Raw genomic sequence first — 21,004 nt, 5'->3', positions numbered from 1 at the left:
TTGATATCTTAATTGGAGAGGGTAGAATCGATTTGAAGAACTTTTGTTGTATAGTTTTTTGTATGGTAACATGAGTGGGCGCCCCATGATTCAAAGGCTCTTTGCGCAGCGTTTGTCTACTAGTGGTTTTCAAATGTTCTCGTGGGGATTTGCGAGCAAAGTTGACATTTTGTTCTTGGTCTTTGGCCGAGAGAGAAAGAGAGTCAAGCCCTAGAATCGAAATCTCTCCACGCCTCTATGCTCCTCTCCACCACCACCAACAGGAGGAGAAGATGATGACATGTTATTGGGAAGTGGGATGCCCCGAATGCGATTGAATCCCCAAACAAAAAGCCCGCGCTTGGGATTTGTATCTTTGGACAAAATGGTCTTATCAGCTGAAAACATATAAAGAAATATCCTTTTTCCCCTTCCATTTTTCTTCTATCTTATTGTGCAACCAAACACATGATCCTGTTGAATGTGGGGCGGCTTAAAGTTGCGCAACCAACCAACCATGGAAACAAGCGTGTAATATTCGAATCGCATCGAAGGTAGGGCACTGCCGCCGGCCAAGATCCCTCCTTTTTTTTTCAAAGCCGACCTGTTTCCACGCCACCTACGCAGCCGATCGGTCGACCAAGAATTTGACAAACACAACACAAAACGTGGAAAGCGAAACCCGACTGTAGCCTGCGTACATACGCATTTACGTATACACCAAACCAAAGCGTGATTGCCAAAAGGTGGTAACATGGAAAAAGGTGGCGGAGGCGTGGCTCTTTGGGCTGGCACAACTTCCCAATCGGGCAATTTGTGTAAGCTTTTGCAGGACACCCGCCGCCATCCATTCCATGCACTAAAAAGTTGCTTAAACGTATTTTTATCCTGTTTCTTTATTTCGGGTATGTATATTTGAAAGATCAGCGCCACCTTTTCAAGTTAAAAAAGAGCAAGCAAGCATTTGAGATTCCTTTCGCTTTCTGGTAGCGCATCACATGCCCGTCTTTTAAGCCACAAATGAGCATCCCCAAAAGTTCCCATAAAACAAATGAGACGTCGTCCTCCCTTGTTTATTGTAATCGATGATACAGCGGCGGTACTCTTCTTATCTTTCCTTCGGCAGCTCTGTACTCTTCTTCCATCTCTCTTTTTAGAACTCTTTCACCCAAGGAAGTTTGCGTTTGGAGTACTGGTAATACTGGTCGCGCTGCCGTTCGCCGCCTGCGGCTTGTTGCTTTGCTGCTGCTGCTGCTTCTTGTGGCTTCCTTCAGTGCAAAGGATGCACCGCTCGCTTTGCTCCTCGTCGCTGCCCGGTGATCGGCCAGGACTCGTAGCCACTGATGAGTCCTGGAGGCACGTAACGTGGTAAAAGTGGCCGCAGAAGAAGGTTACCACTGCCACTCTCTGACTTGCCAGGAGGTCCGAGCATATACAGCACGGGCTCTTGCCGGCAACCACTGCCGTCCTGGAGGAGCTGTAGCGCTTCAGTTGTAGATCGCGACGATCGGCCTGGAAGGGAGGAATTTAGAGCTAGGATCTCTATCTTTTAGCGGATACACACACCTTGAGAATGTTATTGCAACCGCCCCTGAGCGATGTCTCCGTCTTGTAATCTGTGATCACCTTCACGAGCCTGTCTCTCAAACTGCAAAACAGCGCAATGTCAACGGAGATTGTCCCTCGTCACGGCGAGATATCGTACCGTGGCACTGGCATGTCTTTGGGAATTCTGTTTATGACTTGCATGGGATCAATATTTCCCACGGTATGATCCAAAAGCGCGCCAATCTGTGCACCAGCCATCGTGTGAGTATCAATATATGAGGATCGACCTAGTTATACTGACCATATCTGGATTGTGCAAGCTCTGGTTGATAAGCTCGTTCCATAAATCATCATCGTTGCGAGATGTCACAAACTCCACAGCCTGTAGTGACGAAAATTATTGTGAGTTTACATCTAGGAAATAAATTCATTGTAAATACTTACAGCTTGCATGCTCTTAAGTTCATTGATAATCAGAGCTAAAGCTTCCTTCGCATTTCCCATTTGCCCCAGTAGATAAACTTTTTCCCTTGCAAGATTTAACCTTGTGCAAACGTCGTACGCCTGTAAAAAACATATATTACATCTTAAAAAACAAGATGAACAAATTTGTACCTTATTAAGACTGTAGTACTGACTGCTACGCAAGAAAGGCAGCAATAGCCGTGGTTCAAATTCAGCATACAATTCCACCTGCACACAAATTTAATAGTCTATAGCTTCCCATAAAATAAATTTCAAAACCTGTAAATCATGATACTTTCTTCCAGCATTTGTGTCTCGTTCGAACAGAGTATGCAAATAGTCGTGTAAAAGACGCCGGCGGCTCTGTTCCTGAGGCAGGTTCTCTAAAGAGGAAACCACCTCGCTCGCACTAATTCGGTCCCTTTGCTGAACAAGTAAGTCAATGGCTCTTTTCGAATCCAGCTTCATTAGAAGGGCAATCTGATCAGAAAATAGAAATGCAACATGGATCAGAGGTTACACATGTAGCTTACATGTAACTTACATTGCCATGAAGAGCATCATAAAGATGGTGCTCCTCGATAATGTCAAACGCTGCGGGCTTTTGCAGCTGCAAAAACACAATTTATAGTTAACATCGCATGTAAATTTGAATGGTTATACCTCGAGATATAGGTTCAGCACGTTTTCAAGCTGCCTCTGAGAAAGGTAAAGAATCGCAAGCGCCTTCATCCTCACTGGATCAGCTTACGCTCTTCAAACAACACCAGTAGTTACCTCGAGTAAGAAAGGAGTTTTTCCGCCGGTACTGCATTGTATCTCAGCGGCAGATATAATGGTGGGTACAGAATAAATGTGTTGGGGCCAGCTTCGAACTAGCTCCAAGAACTGCTCATGGTGCGCCGGATTTACAAGCAACCGATCAAGGACAACCTTAAAACTTTTAAAAGTCCATGTTAGAGCTCACGCTGCACATTCGGAAGCTCACCTCATATACAGTATCGCGAAGCTGCGGATTGACAACTGGTATGTATGGGGCCAGGACGTGCAACTGTCTCAATTGGCCGAAATGAAATACCCGCCTGCTTTTACTCATCTGAACATCTGCAGGAATAAAAATAGCAGCCTCACCTTTCCCAAGCCTCAACACTACCACGCAAGATCTTTGGACATAAAGAAGCTGCCAGCGCGTACTCCCTCCCCAGGATCAAGTGATCTAAGTATTGCGCACCAACCTGCACGGACACGCATTGGCCATCGTCTTTTACCGTGAAAAAGAACACACCTCGTCCAGAAGCTCGACACGAGCATTTCCAGCTTCTACAGCTTCCAGTGCTTTCTCGTGCCACCCATGCTTGAGAAGCCATTGAACATGGTCGTCCGCATCCCTGCGAGAGTTTGCAGAAGAATCAGCTGCCTGTACAATTTATAGTTCTAGCCAAACCTTTGTCGAGCAACAACCACGTCCTTTGGAGACACAATGTAGTACAAAGGCTCGTACCCAGCGGCCCACTGGCCACCAGCGGTGCTACTTCCTACACACGACACGCAAATGAATTTGCTTTTTAAAATCTTATCGTACCAGAGAATGGAGCGTGAGCAAGCTCGTAATCCTTAGCCTTGTAGTGTTCATAACCATGCATAGAGAGCGCATCTGTTGCCAGTTCTTCGTTTTTCCAGTTCAAGATGCATACTTCAGGCCGTTGGGCATGTCCTGTCTTAGCACAGTTAGTAGTTTAACGTTACGTACTGAAATAATAGCAAAGTCATGTACCTGTTTCGGAGAGTAGCCCGTTGCCGATTCCGTTTTGCTGCCCTCCCTCTCGATGTAAGCAAGGACCACGAGAGCGCCTCCATACGGAGCCAGGCCGCAAATAAAGTATTCAGTTTGCAAAACTGATACAATCTCGACATACTTCGTCCCCGGCAGAAGGTTGAACCTTTTCCCAAAAGAGAATGTTTCGGAGTTGAGGCCTCCAGGAAGGTCAGCTCCCCTCACTCTGAGGGCAGCAATCTTGATGCAATTTCCCCAGCCGACTAACAGGTGAACATCATCCTGGAAAACAAAAACTATATGCTATACAGAAGAAATACCAAAGATGATGAGCACGAACCTGCCAAACTAGATGCGGACGCAAGTACTCGGCGTCTGGACTGTTCTTCGGCTTCTCAATAAAAGTAAGGCGCTGCTGTGAGGCTGTATCGAACAGTTTGACACCCTCGTCATTCGCCCACGCGATAAGGCTCGTTCTCCATTTGACAGCATGGATGGGACCCTCTCCCGAGTGCAACACCTGCAAAAGAACAAAAGAAAAGGTGTAGAAAAACCGAAGTGATCGTGACAAAGCTTTGAAGAATGAAAGAAAAATGGAGAGAGCAGAGTAATCTTCACAAGTGTCGCTACCTGATCTTTGGGACCAAACCAGCCTTTGCTGTTGAGTATGAGATGCCCTGCCAGTCCCCCGCCAGCAAAACGATTTGTTTTGCAGTAGTCTGGATCCAGCGCGACGGCCTTCATCGGCCGGTGGTAGTGGAACTTCTCGTGACTGTCGGTATACAGGCTGCTCACCACCACGGATCCATCGTCACTGCAGCTCCCCACGAATTCTCCAGCGCTATCGAAGCTCAGCTCGTTCACAGTGGCAGTGTGAGCAGCGAATTCCTTCACCTGGATATCCCATTCCATTCCATTTCCATCCAAAAAAACTGATAGGAGACTCACCTGGTTTCCCTGGTAATCCAGCAAATGCACCCTGCCGCCGTGCGTCCCCAGCGCGATCATCCGCTCGGCGACGCTGATGCACGAGGCCGTGTCGCTGGAGAGAAGAGAGGGAACACTACCTCCCAGGCGCTTGTACTTGAGGCGCGGCTCTTCGTCCTCGTCATCGATCGCCTCCTGCGCCGAGGAGGAATCGTCAGCGGCGTCGTCGTCGTCGTCGCATTCGTCGTCGGCATCGGCGCGCTCCAGCTCCTCCTCGTCCTCCATTGCCGATCAATCCAAGAACCCTAGAAACCCAATCTCGAGTAGGATTATTCCAAAATCTATTATGTTACAAAAGGCACACTATCTTAGTTTCTAGTTGTCAATGGAAAGGGACGCTGTGTCATGCTCAACGTAAGATCTGTTCTTGGAGGTTCCGGGCTTGAATTCGTATGGCCCCTGTCTTACACCCCACACCTGCAAACAAAGCGTAGAAAAAAAAGAAGAACGAAGAGAAAGAAAAACGCAAGTTTTAGAATCGAGAGCGACTTTGAGGAACCTGATTTCCTTCGTCGTCGTAGGCGCGATCCCAGCAGTGGATCTCTCCACTTTTGAGGATTGTGAGCTCGGATGTGCACCGGGAAGCACCGTTCTGCCAAGAAACGAAGAGGAAAATGTGAAGAACTCTAGAAAAAGTAAAATGCTTTTTTTTTTCGTTACCCAGTTGTTTGGAAAGCCTCCGGGAGGTGTTGATCCTTCGTAGAGACAACGTTGGCCTCGCGCACAGGCGGAGAGATAGACGGAAGTTAAATGCTCGGAGATGTCCTTGACAATCCAAACAAAAGAGGTGAATTCTTTTCCCAGCTCGAAAGGCTTGTTGTTACTTACTCCAGGGATCTCTTCCGGCTGTGGTCGCTGATCCTTTGGCCTCTCACAGAAGTTCTTGTATTCCTCAATGTCACGAACAGCGTAGGATCCAACCTACAGCGATCGAAAAACTTGAAAGTTCTACTCTACAAAGCTAGATGTGTTTTACCTCCACATCGCACTTCATTTCTTTCGGGCAGGGCCTCACAACGTAGAATCTCTGGAGAGAAAATGAAAGAACTCTCTGATCTGATACATAAAAGCGTTGTTCGTGCGCATACCTGTCTATATGGCTTATCAGGCGTTCTCCAGAATGCCTGGAAGAACGCAAAAGATCATTTTTCTTGTTTCAGTGCATGAAAACCAAAAATACTCAAGAAGAGCACCTGTTCGAAGTAGAGAACTTTCGCTCCATCGTCCAGAACAGTCGCGGGGCATGCCAGCATCCTGCGATCAAAAGCTTTTCAATATTCTTCCTGTTCTCGACAACCAGCGCGCTTACCTCAGATTGAAGTACGTCATTGGATCCCTTGCCGCTTGCTCTTGGGAAAACTACGAAAAGCAACCTCTAAGAAAAGTGGAACAAAACGATCACACAAGCAAAGATAATGGGAAGAACAAAGAAGACAAGAAGAAACAAAGCGATGGAAAGATCGAAAGGGTGATCTCTCGCTTACTTTCTCGCCTGTGAGAGCATCGGCGACGAGACGAGTGTGATCCCACCGCGTCTTTGCTTTGGTGAGCTTGCGGAGCAGAAGAACACCACCCAGCAGACATACCGCTTTCAAGACGAAGCTGCGAACGCCGCCGCCTCCTCCGTCACCGCCGCCGACGCTCACATTTCCAGCGCCACCGGAGGATTGGAGCGAGGAGGCGTCCTCCCTGTCGCCTCCCGCCATAGCCGAGAGGGGAAGAGGACAATAAGCCCTAGATTTGTGTGTGACGTGCTACCAGTCGCCCGCCACACACATTTTAAGTTTTTCTCGCGAGCGTGAGCTCAAATCGGAGCTCCGATTGGATCAATGAAGTTCGGATTGGATCAAAGATGGTGACGGGCGCTCAGAGCGATCGAGATCGCGAGATAGATCCCAAGCGTGGAATTTATGATAGTAAAGTGAATGTGGTGGAAAGTATGAGCGCTCTCTTTATAAAAAATTAGGGTTCTTGGTGGGCGAAGAATGCAGCCTCCACTTGTCCTCCAGCAGCATCCCCACTGCGCCAAGGTAGGCAATCGCGCGCGTAGGTTTCTCCTTACTCGTCGCCTCTCAGATCATCACCTCCCTCTTGCGCTGCCACAAGGAGCATGCCGCGGCCGCCAATTTTTCGGGGAAATGCAAAGGTCTCAAGCGTGAGGTGGCGCGCTGCTTGGAAGAGGAGGTATGTTTTTCTGCCAGGATTGACGCACGGGCTTTTGGATTTCTCAAGGTTTTGCTGCTTGAATTCGATAGAGAGCGATGAAGGAGAAGAGCACGCAAAGTTACTCGCGGACAAAGTAGAGAATTTCATGATTGCTCCATGTAATCTCCCGTGGAGGATTGGAGCGAGGAGTCCCTGTTTGGATCAAAGATGGTGACAAGCGCTCATAGCGATCGAGAGCGCGAGATTTCCAGTGGACCCTTCCATAGTAACGAAAGAACACTGCTAGAATTTGGAAAGCCATCTATGTTGTGACATACTTGGGTCAAATCAATGTTACGACATTCTTTGGCTTGACAGTGAGCTGCAAGGTACGAATTTCCATCGGCCCGAGCTCCACAAGCAGCGACTTTTGGTCGATCCGAGCTCCACGCTTGGCTCCACCTTCGCTTTTTTCGGCCACTTTCCATTCCATACGCCTCTTCATGCTGCTCTTGTCTTGGTTTGTTGACAGCGAGAGCTCGTTCACACCTTGTATCTGGAAGAAGTGTTAATCCTTAAGCGATCGGAATCGAAAACTCGAGCACGAATACCTCCCAGTGCCAGAAGAGCTGTTTGAGTTGTACATTTGCCGGCTTGGAGAGGGTATCGTCTTCCCCGGCCTAGAAACAAGCCATTTCGTTTGTAAAAAGCTGGTCTTTTTTGAGATGGAAAGGTTCTTGCGTACCTCAAACAAGTGAGCCAGCCTCACGAGGATGGATTTATCCTCCAGCTCCTACGTAAAATCAAAACCAGCAAGGTTATACACCTGGAGAAAACTTTGCTACTTCTTCAGAACCTGGATTGTGAGAAGCGCGACATTGTCTGGAAGAGCATATCCACTCTTTACCATCGAGAATTGCTTAGGAACATTTTGTCCACTCTGAGACAAGATCATGGTGGACAAGTTAGAAGAAACAAACTAGAAATAATCATCTACCGGAGTGCTGAAAAAGAGCTGGAGTGGAGAGTAAATTCTCTGGCCTTTGAGACGACGCCATCGGCTTGCTTCCTTGACGGGACCCGAATTTACGTAAACCATCCTTCTAACCTGCAGAAAAATTTGAGACGATGTTCGAAAATGAGACTTTTACTTGCCGTTAGACCTTCGCATTCCTGTGACCCAATACAAACTTGCTCGTCCAAAGCTTCGGAGACTCCTCTTTCATCATCGGCCATTAGACGTCTGCGTGAAAGCCCGACGATAAACACGCGTTTGGAATCAAATGAATACCTGTGAAGCATGAGCTCAACTTCACCATCGTTGATACTCGACGCTCCTGAAGCTCGATCGACAAGAAGTGACAAGTCCGTTTGGTTATCGTTGATATAAATTCCCAGGTTTACCTGCGGAAAGACAACGATTAAGAAACTACGGTGCCAAAAAGAGAAGTGAATACTTACGGGATAGTAGTTTCCAGCAACGGGCTGAGTCACTTGCTTTGATCGCACCTAAGCGTCCATGCAAAGAATGAATTTTTAGTTCGAAAGTTTCATGGAAACTCGTACTCGTTCTAGAAAATCCCGGCCGTTTGAATCAGTGTAGAACTTGCTGTTGCTCGTTGTGTTCGCCTTGACCTTCACAATGACTTCCTTTCCAACGCCATCATCCAGTGGAATGGGGCCAACCTGCATAGAAGAATCTCAAAACATAAAACGCTAGCAAGGACGACTGATATGTACCGTGATCTCAAGCTCATTATGGGTTTCGCCATTGTAAAGACGATGCTCCTGGAAAGAACTTTCAGATGTAGAAGCAAAAAAGAATGCCTCACTTCGTAAATCCAAGGTGAAACTTGTCGTCGGCGTGCCTTGTACAAAGGCCCCTCCACAGCCAGCCAAACCTGAAGCAAAAGAAAAATAAAACTTCAGAATGAAATTAAAAAACACAAGGAGCTTACAGATGATGTTACTGGAGTTGGATTGTTATCAGCTGGTCGAAAGATATATGCACCAGAGTTCTATCAAAGAAGAGTAAAAGTAAAAGTTTATGGTACTAAAAAATCACGTAAAGAAATACCTGGCCTCCAACTTCGCCAGTGTACCAAAAGTACTCAGTCGACGAATCCGTAATATTTGCCTCATATACTCTAGAGTTTCCAGCTGAACCTGCATCGATCACTTAGAACGTTAATCAGAAAACATGCAAGAAACCGAACCACTTGCCATTTTCATTGGGCTTGGACGGCTTGACAAGGTAGGAGCTGAAGCCAAGAGGAGGAACCACTGCCTTAAAGACGAGCGAGTAAAGAGTTTCGTCTTCTGGTATTACGCCGATATCTAGCTCGGCATGAAGCTTTCTAAGCTTTTTGGTTGCGTCACTGATGGGTGCTAGCTGTGAGTCCACTGCTTTGCCAGTAGCGTCTGTGACAATAAGAGCGTTGGAGCTCACCTGGTAGAAGAACAAACAATGCCTTTGGATACGCGAGAAGGATTACGATAATGAAATGTCGAGAGAACTTACCGGTATTTGAATGTATTCCTCACGAGCCCATCCAAGAGGATTATAGGCAGTGACAACCTGAATGATATAGAAAGCTAAGCAGCGCCAAGCAAGCAATAAAAGCTACTCTTACCAAAGGCTTGTCACTGGTAATGTTTTCGGACGAGGGGCAAAAACTTATATCGAGATGAGGACACTGAAACAAAATCAGGCTAGTCTAAGCTTCAAGGGCCATGGTAAACTCACTTGAACGGCGTCGGAAGAAACGTTCTTTCTGAGGCAGTCGGATGGAGAAACGCCGGCTGCTAAGCAAGAAGCAGCCAAGTTCATTGATTTCTCAGCCTGCACGAATGGATGGTGATATGATCGAAGAACAGGGAAGAGATTAAACACAGCACAAGCACAAACCTCGGAAGCTGCGATAGCAAGTAGTCTAGCATAGTCGTCAGCCACCTTTTGCCGCTCGGTGCCACTGACTCCATCGTGATGCTGTACAACACTCAAGGCACGCCACAAATTATCTGTGTTTGGATGGTCTCTTTTTCCTGTCAAGGCCTCCAGTTGCCGAGCCGCCTGTCGATAGTTTCCTTCTCGCGTTAAACAGGCTTCTAAGATAGAAAAGCACGTACCTGTAAGTAACCAGAAAGAGCACGAACGTAGCCCTTCAAGACGGGTCTACTGGTATAGTATCCTGTCCAGAACGAGTCCTTATTGTCCGCGTATCTGAATCAGAATTCTTAGTCTAAAGCTCTTGGAATAATTCAATTATACTCACGGAAAGAAGTCATTCTTTGTGACATTCCACACTTGATCAGCCGCGTGCTTAGCATCCAGATATATGGATGGCGTCGAGTACAGAGCGTTCACTCGACCATCCTGACAAAAAAATGTAAGAAAACGATTTAGATGATCGCGGTTACCTTATTCACGTAGTGGATCAGCTTGTCCATCTCAGTGTACCACTCTGCAGAGCGGTAGTATTTGAAATCGTCTCCCATCGTCCACATGACATGATTTGTTTGAGTCGCATTTGCCTGTGGAACAACTAAATGAGACCGTTCTTATGGATATGGTGGTGGAAAAACTTACATACACCTTGGCTGCGTTTACAAACGCTTCTACACGCTCCCCTATGTTCGTAGCGCCTTTGGAAGGGTCATCCTGGACATAGGAAAAACTTTACAAGGAGCAAAGATATAGTAAAACATAAATACCTGCATGATAATTCCACCGCTTCCTTCGTAATCAAATCCTTTTGGGGGATTGTAGTGGCGAAGAAACACACTCGTAAACAACTGTTTGTCAGACTTCAAGGTGTTTGATCCTTCCCAGACGAATTCGAGGTTCTTGTCTCGGGTCCTCCTAAGCCTGTCTTGATAATCGATCCTTGCGAAGAACAGACCATCAAAGCCAAGCTGGAAAAACAAAAAACAAGTTTTTAAATTTTCAAAACAGAGAAACTCAGAGATGTTTTGTCACTTTGCAAACTCACCTCAGTGCCTAGGAGATATGCTTGCACGGCGGAGTGTCCAAACGGGTCTATTTGCCATCCAATGCGAGGAACTACATCAAACTCTTGCTTGAGAAACCTGTGACCGAGTGTAGTTTGATCGATCATATCCGCGTAGTGAGTCGCGGCTTCATCGTGCATGCACCATCCACCATTTCTAAAACCAGCATTCACAAAGTTTTGTCTCAAATAGTAGAACCGAACTAAACAAAGTGATCAGATGCTACTTACGCAAATTCGAGCTGCCCAGACTTGACAAGCCGCCTCACGACCCCCTGAACGCTAGAGTTCTGCTCGTTCCACCATCTGCTAAAGAATGCCTGAAAAAAACAGCATTTTTACCATTGGGAAAAGAATTAAGTTCGCGATCGCAAAGCCAAACCTGTTCAACTTCCACAAATTTCCTGTCCGGGTTCTCTTGCAGGGAAGCCAGGACTGAGTCAAGAATGCCCTTAACAGTGTCCTGGGAAAGAGAGAACAAGCCATTTTTTTCTCTCTTGGTCTTGATAGAAAACTTACATAGTAGTCGTCCACCGTTTTGATCCACCCAACATCGTCGTGACTGTGAGCAACGAGATGGACGTTGAGCTTCCCAGCGACAACGCTCGCGTTAGTGATGTAAGCAGCGTAACAACATTGCCCTAATAAAACAAGCAGAAGAAACACCACTTCCATTCCACTTATCATTGAGACTAACAAAGCGTCCCATTCTTTTATAATCCACGATCGGCACGAGACGAACGAGGAGAAAAGCTAGCGCCCTTTTGTTTTCTTTCGCTGGCCATTTTCTTGGACAGTCCAATTCTTACCGTGCTTTAAGTTTTGGAGCTATTCGTTACATTGTTGGTCTCGATCGCATGGCAAATGGCTCGATTCTAAAGGGCTAAAGTTTTCTCCATTTGCCCAGAATGGGCATTTGCGTCCACTGCTCACTACTCACGGCGCTTCCAGGTCCCGTGGATCGCGACAACTCGGTCGCCAGCCAGGAGCACACCTCGGATGATCCGCAAGAACTGGAGCTCCCATCGCCTAGTTTCGATAACTACGCCTCCCTCCTCCGCCACTGCTCCCTCTCCTACGGCAAGCGCCTCCACGCGCATATTGTCTCCTCGGGGCAGGACAAGAATGTCGTGCTCAACAATCTCGTCGTCCAGATGTACGGCCGCTGCGGCAGCGTGCGCGACGCCAAGACCGCCTTTGACTCCCTCCCCGTACGGAACGTCTTCTCGTGGACCATCCTCATCGCGGCCTATGCCCAGAACGGGCATCATTCCGGGGCGCTATCGCTCTTCCGGCAAATGGACTGCGAAGGGATGGAGCCCAACGAGATAACTTTGATCACTATCTTGGGAGTTCTTGCGGCGACGAGAAGCGTCCGCGAGGCCCGCTCGCTCCACGCGCGCATTCTTCACACGCGTTTCCACTCCCATTGCCAAGTCCTCACGGCCGTGATCCACGTCTACGGTCGCTGCCGCTGCCCGCAAGACGCGCGGCACGCCTTTGACGCCATGCCCCCCGGCAAGCGGAATGTGGTGGCCTGGAACACCATGGTGGCGGCGTATGCCCAGAACGGGCATACCGCCGAGGCGTTCGAGGTGTACCGCGTGATGAGCAGCGGGGATTCGCCGGTGCGCCCCAACTCCGTCACCTTCCTCAACATCCTGTCGGCGTGTGTCGCCCCCGCGGACCTCTCACTGGGGCGATCCGTGCACGCCGGCATCCGCGGCTGGGAGACCGACGTCATGGTCGGCACCGCACTAGTGAGCATGTACGGCAGGTGCGGATGCGTTGACGCCGCCACCGCCGCCTTCCGTGCGATGCTCGTCCGCAACCTCGTCTCGTGGAACGCCGTCATCGCCGCAAATGCCCAGAACGGGCACGGCGCGTCGGCGGTGCTGCTGTTCCGGGAGATGAGCCTTGAGGGTGTAAAGCCCAACAGCGTGACGCTCGCGAGCGCGCTAGAGGGCTGTGCGTTTGCGGGGGCGCTGCAGCAGGGGAGGACAATCCACACACTAATGGTAGGCGGCGCCGCCCCGTTGACCTCCGAGTCTGGGGTCGTGCTGTGGACCTCGCTCCTCAACATGTACGCGAAATGCGGCACAGTCAACGACGCCGAGGGCATTTTCCACAGCATGGCGTGTAGAAATATCATCACTTGGAATACTCTTCTCGCGGCATATGCCCAGCGTGGGCATGTGTGCGAGGTGGTGGACACCTTTGCCCTCATGCAACAGGAGGGTATCGGCACAAACCCTATCACCTTTGTCAATGTTCTCTACGCCTTCAGCCATGCGGGGCTGCTGGAGCCGGCGGTGAAGTGCTTTGGATCGATGCTTCCAGAGTATGGGATCCAACCGGACGTGGAGCACTTCGGATGCCTGGTGGATCTCATGGGCCGTGCGGGCTGGCTCAACGAGGCCGAGGACGTGATCAAGCTCATGCCTCTCAAGGACGACGCCGTGTGGCTCGCGCTTCTCAACGGCTGCAAGATGCACCACGATTCCCAGCGCGGGGCTCAAGCAGCGGGCAAGGTCTTCAACATGGAGCTCAAGGATTCGGCGCCGTACGTGCTGCTCTCCAGCATTCACTCAAGGTGATCACTAAGATCGCGTACTTTTCTGTACGGAAGAGATATTCCTCGGAACCGGAGCGTGATCTACGCTACTCTACCGTATGATGCTCTCCGAGCTACGTACATATCACCTCATGATGGCGTTTAATGGCTGACTGATTTGACCGCGGGCCTCCGGAGGGGTCGCTCCCCGTCACAGTCACCGTCAGGGTAGCTGTCCCCCTGGCCCGCGACAAGGTGACGTGGCACTGGAGAGCACTCCTTCTACCAACCGGCCGGTCAGTGCCAGCCAGGAATCTCAATTTCTTGCTTTCCCGGCACCGGTAACGTGGGAACGAACGATATTTATTGGCGTGCATTATTGGGTTGGAGGGGATGCATTTATGTACCAACATGTGGATGCATGGATAGCATGTATGTGGGCATTTATTCGCGGCCATGCATGCCATGGGATTCCATGCCCATGGCCGACAAGGGCATATGCTTATGACAATGGCCATGAATGTTATGGGTGCACGATATAATAGGTTAGAAGGCACCACCTTTTTGCCTTTCTGCGTGTCTTGCGTACAAGTGTGTAATGGATTGGATAGGCGGGAAGGTTAGAATGTGTTGCTGGCCAACCAAAGTACCTTACAAAGCTGCCATGCAGTGGGAAATGCCCCCTTAAAGAGCTCTGGGAAGGAATCGAGCGATTGATTGAATGTGGTGTTGAAAATTGGAAGAAAGAGGGAAGAAAAGACACCCATACGAATCGCCCTCCCTACTACTACGACTACTACTATGTGATCGAGAAAGACCTCTCACTCCCGTGGATAAGAAAGAACTAAAGTGTCTTGGTGATGCATCTTCTAGAGCTAACTTTTCGTTGATTCTTTAAGTCGTTGTCGAGGTGTTTTAGAACTCCCAGTGGAGTGGAGTGGCTCGTCTAAAACCTAAGAAAATGGAGAAAAGACCGTCGCGAGCACACACGTGCACTTTTGGGTTGATTGGGTGGAGCCTCGCGATTATTTTAAATTTTGGCATCCTCTGATTGGCGGCTGCGCTTTGCTGCCCGACATGATTCGGCAGCGTCAATCATGTGATTGTTCTCTGGATGGCTTTGTTTGCAGCCAAAAGCCTGATTAAAGTTTGAGTTAAGCGGGGCACGTCATATGATTCACATGACTTTGACCCCACACCACCCGCAAGCTCCCAAGCTGACCAACGACAACAAGCAATGGAATTATGCAACAAATCCAAACAGAGAATCTAATGTTTCACTTTGGTGTTGGTGTGAGTGAGGGTTGCTTGCCCAAAATGCCCAGTCATAAAACTATGATAACGTGATTGCAATTGTTTTGAGTAGTCTAAGCTCGTTGTGCTCTGGGAGGTGTTGGAAAAGAAAAGGAAAGAAACTCTGTGGAAATGCATATGCTCCAAACTCCAAATGTCCCCATCTGGCATTACACGCCCACATTTCTCTACACTTTTGCTGTATCATTGGGCAAGTTGCGCGCGCATATTCGACCCCGGAGATACAAATCCAATAATTCATGACCCCATGATAAGGGGCCGGTCGCCGGCCAGTGGGGGACCGCCGGCCGGCAGCCGAATCACCGACATATCTCTCAGGCCGACAAGCCGGCCACAAACTTTCGTTTCCAAACTATCATGGCTTCACGTTATACATGTATGGGCTGAGCCTGAGAGCTCTACAGTTGATTGCCAGAACTTTAGCAAGGCTCTTTTGATTCGATCTGGAAGATTTTTTCCAAGTCTTGCTTGTGTCGACTGGTATGGTCACCTGCGTACCAATTTGGCTCTGGTCACTGCTCCTGAAGGTTTATATCGCCTGGTTTGGATCGCTATGTTGGTCCAAAGAGATAAAAAAGAGATATAAACGTCAATTTGGAGGGATCCTCCCAATCAACCAGTCAGTGTACAAAGTGTTGTAGGCTGGTGACCACAACCAAAACCAAAGCTACTGGCTTCATGAGAAAAGAAATATATGTGTATTTTTTTCAGTGGCGTGAGCTTGGCGTGGCGTGTACCAAAAGCGAGAGAGCAGCAAAAGCAATCGGGAAAACGATGAGGTTGTTGTGTGTAAGAGACTACTGCGTTCTGTGTGTATGTGTGCTCTTCCAACTACACATATTGAAAGCGTGGGCTCCTACCGTTGTGTGATCATAGAGCTTTTTTTTCATCTATGCATCCATCGACCATTCTTGAGGAAATGAGTGAAATGAATGAGTGACAAGGGACTGGAACAAACAAAGGGGCGGAATGTGTATGATTTCAATCAATTTCCAGGGAATTTATAGCTAGCGAGCATCAGGCACCTTTCTCTTCTCCAACCAACACAGATCTATTATGGGATTGACAATGGGATCAGACCATTGATTCATTCACTCCCTTGTAAATGCTGTAAAGGAAAAGGAAAGAGGCCCACACGAGACCCTCTAGCTCAGACAAGGATGGACAAGGTCTTTCTTGCTTGGAAAGCATCTATGGTTTAATCCCCTTTTGTTTCTCTCATTAAGTCTTAGCTTGACGTGTTCCTCGTTTTCTAAGATGAGAAAAATGGAGATGAAGCTCCTCGTTTTTAACAATCGAAACTCGTGATCGACGTCAACTTTGAGCTTCAAATTTGAAGCAGTGGCCAAATGAAGGCTGGATAGGACTGATTGCCACCTTGCGCAACATTTACCTTTGTTTAAAAGGTTGACGGAGAGATCGACGTGTAGGCGGGGCTTTTGAAGGCTGGGTGAAGTTTTCGAGTTGGAGATGAGTACACACTCGCAGCCTAGAAGAGATCATACATCCACTCGCTTGCTCAGACAAAAACAAACGAAAGGCCTCACGGGCGTCCATCTGGTTGAATCTTTGGTATTGCTGTTCCAACAGAAGAGGCCAAGAGGAAGAGAACAAAACCCGACGAATGAATTCATCCATCATCTCCAAGTGTTCCACCACCGCTTGATTGATTGATGATATCATAACGACAAGTCCTATTTTACCTTGGAATGCAAGCAAAAGCAAAACGTTACCGGCAATGGCCAATGAGCACAGAATTTCCCTCCCATTTTCCGAATGTTTGTTTCCACTTCTTCGGGGGTGGTGGACTCACCCATGGGGTCAAAAATTATTGCCGTGGGGTCCAACTAACCAACCAACAAACTACTAGCGAGCAGCAGCAAAGCAAAAGTTAAAAGGCAAAGCAAGAAAAAGGGGGACGTGTGAGTGAATGACCCCACTCTCCTCTCTCTCTCTCTCTCTTTTTCTATCCGCCCCCATTGTCAACAATCACTCCAAGTGATTGCATGTGTGTGGATGAAGCAAAAGGTGACGGTGAAAGAAATTCTCTATGATTCTTCCCTTCCGACGATGAGACGAGATTTTTGGGTCGGTCGGACGGCCGGTTGGGTCGGGTCGGTCGGAACCAACACGCCAGCAGTAGAAGCGTGATTCTCTAATCGATGAGTTTCTTGCGACTCTGTGGGGACGCTTTGGTGGTGGTGCGGGGGTTGGAGCTGGGTCGGGTGGGACAATTCTTTCTCCCTTGCTGTGCACATTTACCGCAAGCAATGTCAGTTCTTGTCCCCGGAGGCAGCCACACGGAACAAGAACATTTCACCGCCACCGTAAAAACAGAGCGTGGGGGCTGCTGCTTCCAACCCGGACCAAAGGGTTAATAAGAAAAATGGGGTTAAAGTATGGTTGAAAAAGTTTCACCATACGTACGAATCATGTCCACATATGTTGCGTGTGCGTGGTTATTTTTCTAATGTATTCTTGCTGCAATCACAAATCCGCCGCGAGTCAGCCCGCCACCGCACAGGCCCAAAGCAGCGGCATTTCTATATTCCCTCGTTTAATCATATGTGGTTTCTTCTTTCCTATGGTCTGGTTGGTTTGGTTGCGCTGATTGATTTGAATGAATAAAGTGGGATGGATATGCTCTTCCCAATGATTGTGTGTGCTCCCGGCCTGCCCCCTCAAGGCCGACAACCTGACGTGGCCGCTTCGTACGCTGCCACGCTCGACACGCCGGCTTGTCAGGGGACGGCCCACTCATCGCGGCCTCATCATTGGCTGCCGCGCTCCTGTCCTCCCATCATTCGCGCCCCCGCCGGCAGCTTCACGTGGACGCTGCCACCGGGGCCCACTCACGTGGTCACACATTCGTACGGTACGATTGTGCCATGTGGCTTGTAGCTACCGCGCGTTATCCTAACGGAACGTCGTTGGCTGGGCCTCCGTCCGTCAATGCCGTCAACGGCTACTGCGCTGCTGACGTGGATGGCCGGGCGGGTGGCCACACTGTTTTGGCCAGGGGGAATGCCCGGTAATTTGGGTGGCCTCTCTTTATAAAACCAAACGGTCCAGGGTTTTTAACCCTACATTATCGATCGAGAGAGCTTCCAGTGGGATCATCGCTAGCAGGCCACAGCGAGCTCTAGATTTCTCCGTTGAGAGATTTGAAAATTTCTTGTTTGGCTGTGAGGAGTGATAGCACACGCACGCACGGCCTTCTTCGTGTTTTAGCGAGCCAGCACAAGAGATCAGGGAAAACGAAGAGGGGATCTTGTTCCTTCTCGTTCTTGCTTCCCATGTTGTCGCTAGAGGTGGGCGGGAGGAGCAGCGGCGCCGCCATGTTCCGACGGGAGGAGAGCCACCACGAGCGCCTCCGAGCAATGTCGAGTGGTCTCACACTGGGCCTCGACACTGCCACCAGCAGCTGCTTCGCGATGGCCAAGAATTCTTGCGCCGTGCGGAGGGAGGAGATCGAGATGGCGATGGCCGCGCAGTATCACCATCACCAGCAGCAGCAGCAGCAGCAAAGATCTTTTCCAGTGCAGCTGGATCTCTTGCCGAGAGCTCCAGCGGTGCCAGCGATGGCGGCCTCGAATCACAACACCGAATCGCCACCGCCCGTCTCTTGCGTGTCGCAGCTCACTCGGCAGTCGCTGTTTGGAGGAGCGGCGAGCTCGGGGATCCACAATGGTGAGATTGACGATCCCAGTAATGGGTCTTGATGGGTTTCTCACCGATTATTCATTTCTTTCTGTGTAGATTGCGAGGAAATCGCTGCGCCTGAGACGCACTCGTCGAGCAGGGGGGCGTCGCCGGGGCCGCCGCGCGGCATCGACATGAATGAGATCCCTGCGGACGTGGATGGAGGGGCATCGTCCCCGCGGAGCTGCAGCGTCTCGCCCGGCGGCAGCGCCGGCGCGTTCGCGTTCGACATTGCTCGCAAGGGCGGCGAGAGCAGCAGTGTCAACATCAAGAGGGAGAGAGATCCGCGCCCCAGCGGCGGCGGCGACGGCGATGCTGGCGATCGTGCCAATTGCGAAGTCAGCTCCAGGGGGAGTGACGAGGAGGATGGAGCTCCGCGCAAGAAGCTCCGCCTATCCAAGGAGCAGTCGGCTCTCCTCGAGAAGAGTTTCAAAGAGCACAGCACTCTCAATCCGGTGAGTTGGAGAGTGGAAGAACGTCTCATCTCGTTTCGATCTATTCGACTGACTGGATCTTTTTCTTTCTTTCTCGCTCTCGCAGAAGCAAAAGAACGCACTGGCCAAGCATCTCAATTTGAGGCCTCGCCAAGTAGAAGTCTGGTTCCAAAATCGTCGCGCAAGGTAGGAGAAGATCAAAGCTCTCTTTTCTCGTTTCTATCGATGCTCATCTCGTTTCTCTTGTTCTTGCAGGACCAAGCTCAAGCAGACCGAGATCGACTGCGAGCTCCTCAAGCGCTGCTGCGAGACGCTGACCGAGGAGAACCGGCGGCTCCAAAAGGAGCTCCAGGAGCTCCGCGCCATCAAAGTCCCTCCTCCCTGCGTCATCTCCCAGGACTTTTACATGCCGCTCCCTGCAGCCACGCTTACAATGTGCCCATCCTGCGAGAGATTGGCGGCGGTGGACACCAGATCCGGCCACATCCCACCATCTTTCTCCAAATCCCACCACCCCCACCACCTTCAACAACAAGCAGCAGGAGCCATCGGCGGCGGCCATCACTTCGCGCCTCACTCCCAGCCCCCCGCCGCCTACCAGAGCTGATTCCGCGCGAGCGAAGCAAGCGAGATTGATCATCCAAGATCATCCCGACCCAGCGGCAAAGTGGTGATAGATCCGAGGGCCGATCTCTGTTCCATGGCGACCAAAAGTGGAAGGTTTCCAAAAGTTTCTTTCTGACTGGATATACTACCAACTTGCGCGCGTTCGATCATGATCACTCCACACACACACACGCACTCACACTCGCACCAGCAAGCAAGCAAAGCAAGCAAGAACAACTGTGAGTCATCGCTATCGTACTTTTGGGACGATTTTAAGCGAGCAAGCAAAGCTGGGCTTGGCTTGTCTCTCGCCTGGCCTTTGGCAAAGTCAAAAGCAAAGGCTGGAAAAATTTGGACAGTCAGTTGAGTGGATGGGTCAGTCATCAGTCAGCAAGCAGCGAGTCAGGCTCAGAGAAATCATTCACACACAAATTTTCTTCTTCCACACAGAGCAAGAAATACATATGTACTTACACCCAAGCACAAAAAAACCTTTCACACACACAAAGCTCTCTCTCTCTCTCTCTCTCTCTCTCTCTCTCACGCCAGCCACAGTTTGGATGGGGCCAAGCCCAGCAAAGGAAGGAAGTCGTGCGCGACCCGTGAGGTGTGCCGAGATTCAACAACACAAATGTGGTGTGTGTGTGTGTTTGTAAAGCTTGTTTCTACATGCGGTACAAGAATTCCGCGGTACTTAGGACAGTGGCATCTATCTTGCTTGTGGACTGTTGCTGCTGTTTTGCTGCTCTTGCGCTCTTGCGCTCGCTCGTGTAAATTATTCGCAGGAATTCGCTCACTCGAGACTTGTGAGCGGTAGTAGCCACGAGGAAGAAGATAGACAAGTTGATCAAATCAAGTTTAAGCTTGAATGGGGGCATGCATGGAGATGCATGGGCCATGCATGAGTCATGCACGAATCATGATGAGTGGGCCGTGTGTGTGTGTGATGCAATCGCCATGAATGATGATGATTTTGAATGAGCTTTTCCTTTTTTATCCATTCTTACTGCGTGGCGCTGGATCTCGTGTTTACAAAAGTGATTTAATGCGTGACCAGGGCGGGCATACCTGACTGCTACTACTACTCTACTAACGCTAGCCGCGTGTGAGAGTTTGTGTACTGCTCTAGGTAGACTGGACGTGTTCATAGCCATCGGCTGCTTGGATTGGAGTTTTGACTAATTAGCGGTGAAGCGTAGAAGACTGAGAATTCAACGGACCGAGATCGAGAGGAATTTTTGGTTTTCACGATGGTCATGAGAATTTATTGGCTGCGGCCGCGATTGGTTTGGTGGGCGAGGTGATTTAAGACCTTGATGAATCGAGGAAATTTCTATTTTTACTTACTATTGGAGATTTTCGCGATTGATTTGGGCGTGGAGATTTGGTTCGAGATCGATGGAGGAAATTTTTGGTTTGAGATTTCACAATGGTCATGAGATTTTACTGTACTATTGGTATGATTTTCGCGACTGATTGATTGTTG

The 21,004-nt window shown here is 49.4% G+C and overlaps 4 protein-coding genes across 4 annotated transcripts; 1 reads left to right on the top strand and 3 right to left on the bottom strand.

Annotated features, from left to right (window-relative positions):
* Positions 1–893: 893 nt before the first annotated feature.
* LOC9655970 (vacuolar protein sorting-associated protein 41 homolog) lies at positions 894–5,002 on the bottom strand. Its single transcript, XM_024678770.1, has 19 exons — positions 4,715–5,002; positions 4,397–4,660; positions 4,107–4,286; positions 3,767–4,048; positions 3,575–3,710; positions 3,437–3,527; positions 3,278–3,380; positions 3,124–3,227; positions 2,981–3,074; positions 2,770–2,925; positions 2,656–2,718; positions 2,537–2,602; positions 2,272–2,472; positions 2,143–2,220; positions 1,972–2,091; positions 1,829–1,909; positions 1,685–1,770; positions 1,546–1,627; positions 894–1,491 (listed from the first exon to the last, which is right to left on the bottom strand). Exons 1-19 carry the CDS (start codon positions 4,976–4,978, stop codon positions 1,144–1,146), a joined length of 2,799 nt encoding a protein of 932 aa, XP_024534538.1. The 5' UTR covers positions 4,979–5,002; the 3' UTR covers positions 894–1,143.
* Position 5,003: 1 nt separating this feature from the next.
* LOC9655969 (chromophore lyase CRL, chloroplastic) lies at positions 5,004–6,521 on the bottom strand. The gene is made up of 9 exons (XM_002973866.2): positions 6,238–6,521; positions 6,063–6,112; positions 5,947–6,007; positions 5,842–5,877; positions 5,730–5,780; positions 5,582–5,674; positions 5,414–5,518; positions 5,253–5,345; positions 5,004–5,170 (listed from the first exon to the last, which is right to left on the bottom strand). Exons 1-9 carry the CDS (start codon positions 6,457–6,459, stop codon positions 5,069–5,071), a joined length of 813 nt encoding a protein of 270 aa, XP_002973912.1. The 5' UTR covers positions 6,460–6,521; the 3' UTR covers positions 5,004–5,068.
* Positions 6,522–7,012: 491 nt separating this feature from the next.
* On the bottom strand, positions 7,013–12,176 carry LOC9657033 (alpha-mannosidase At3g26720). The gene is made up of 28 exons (XM_024678721.1): positions 11,849–12,176; positions 11,428–11,549; positions 11,291–11,371; positions 11,140–11,228; positions 10,891–11,065; positions 10,613–10,813; positions 10,488–10,559; positions 10,319–10,432; positions 10,174–10,274; positions 10,028–10,121; positions 9,807–9,971; positions 9,645–9,740; positions 9,532–9,594; positions 9,420–9,476; positions 9,122–9,347; positions 8,976–9,064; positions 8,857–8,916; positions 8,731–8,799; positions 8,639–8,686; positions 8,465–8,584; positions 8,360–8,407; positions 8,190–8,302; positions 8,054–8,141; positions 7,896–8,006; positions 7,755–7,838; positions 7,644–7,691; positions 7,510–7,578; positions 7,013–7,454 (listed from the first exon to the last, which is right to left on the bottom strand). Exons 1-28 carry the CDS (start codon positions 12,174–12,176, stop codon positions 7,242–7,244), a joined length of 3,144 nt encoding a protein of 1,047 aa, XP_024534489.1. The 3' UTR covers positions 7,013–7,241.
* Positions 12,177–17,876: 5,700 nt separating this feature from the next.
* LOC9657032 (homeobox-leucine zipper protein HOX19) lies at positions 17,877–20,337 on the top strand. Its single transcript, XM_002974067.2, has 4 exons — positions 17,877–18,466; positions 18,536–18,933; positions 19,019–19,098; positions 19,168–20,337. The coding sequence occupies exons 1-4, from the start codon at positions 18,073–18,075 to the stop codon at positions 19,517–19,519; spliced, it is 1,224 nt and encodes a 407-aa protein (XP_002974113.2). The 5' UTR covers positions 17,877–18,072; the 3' UTR covers positions 19,520–20,337.
* The last annotated feature ends 667 nt before the right edge of the window (positions 20,338–21,004 follow it).

The sequence above is a fragment of the Selaginella moellendorffii genome, unplaced genomic scaffold (assembly GCF_000143415.4).
Source record: "Selaginella moellendorffii unplaced genomic scaffold, v1.0 SELMOscaffold_23, whole genome shotgun sequence".
Classification (NCBI taxonomy): domain Eukaryota; kingdom Viridiplantae; phylum Streptophyta; class Lycopodiopsida; order Selaginellales; family Selaginellaceae; genus Selaginella; species Selaginella moellendorffii.
This window is presented reverse-complemented; position numbering and strand designations above follow the sequence as displayed.

Excerpts from the sequence above, each read along its gene's own strand:
- LOC9655970 (XM_024678770.1), bottom strand. The coding sequence starts at position 4,978 with ATGGAGGACGAGGAGGAGCTGGAGCGCGCCGATGCCGACGACGAATGC. Across the intron at positions 4,287-4,396 it reads GGTTTGGTCCCAAAGATCAG|GTGTTGCACTCGGGAGAGGG; the intron begins GTAGCGACACTT and ends GTTCTTTTGCAG. Across the intron at positions 3,075-3,123 it reads AGTGTTGAGGCTTGGGAAAG|GCGGGTATTTCATTTCGGCC; the intron begins GTGAGGCTGCTA and ends GAGTAAAAGCAG.
- LOC9655969 (XM_002973866.2), bottom strand. The coding sequence starts at position 6,459 with ATGGCGGGAGGCGACAGGGAGGACGCCTCCTCGCTCCAATCCTCCGGT. Across the intron at positions 6,008-6,062 it reads ATGACGTACTTCAATCTGAG|GATGCTGGCATGCCCCGCGA; the intron begins GTAAGCGCGCTG and ends TTTTGATCGCAG. Across the intron at positions 5,171-5,252 it reads ACGACGACGAAGGAAATCAG|GTGTGGGGTGTAAGACAGGG; the intron begins GTTCCTCAAAGT and ends CTTTGTTTGCAG.
- LOC9657033 (XM_024678721.1), bottom strand. The coding sequence starts at position 12,176 with ATGCCCGTTCTGGGCATAGGCCGCGATGAGGATGGTCCACGAGAAGAC. Across the intron at positions 9,477-9,531 it reads TTACCAGTGACAAGCCTTTG|GTTGTCACTGCCTATAATCC; the intron begins GTAAGAGTAGCT and ends TATATCATTCAG. Across the intron at positions 7,455-7,509 it reads AGCTCTTCTGGCACTGGGAG|ATACAAGGTGTGAACGAGCT; the intron begins GTATTCGTGCTC and ends CACTTCTTCCAG.
- LOC9657032 (XM_002974067.2), top strand. The coding sequence starts at position 18,073 with ATGTTGTCGCTAGAGGTGGGCGGGAGGAGCAGCGGCGCCGCCATGTTC. Across the intron at positions 18,467-18,535 it reads GAGCTCGGGGATCCACAATG|ATTGCGAGGAAATCGCTGCG; the intron begins GTGAGATTGACG and ends CTTTCTGTGTAG. Across the intron at positions 18,934-19,018 it reads AGCACAGCACTCTCAATCCG|AAGCAAAAGAACGCACTGGC; the intron begins GTGAGTTGGAGA and ends TCGCTCTCGCAG.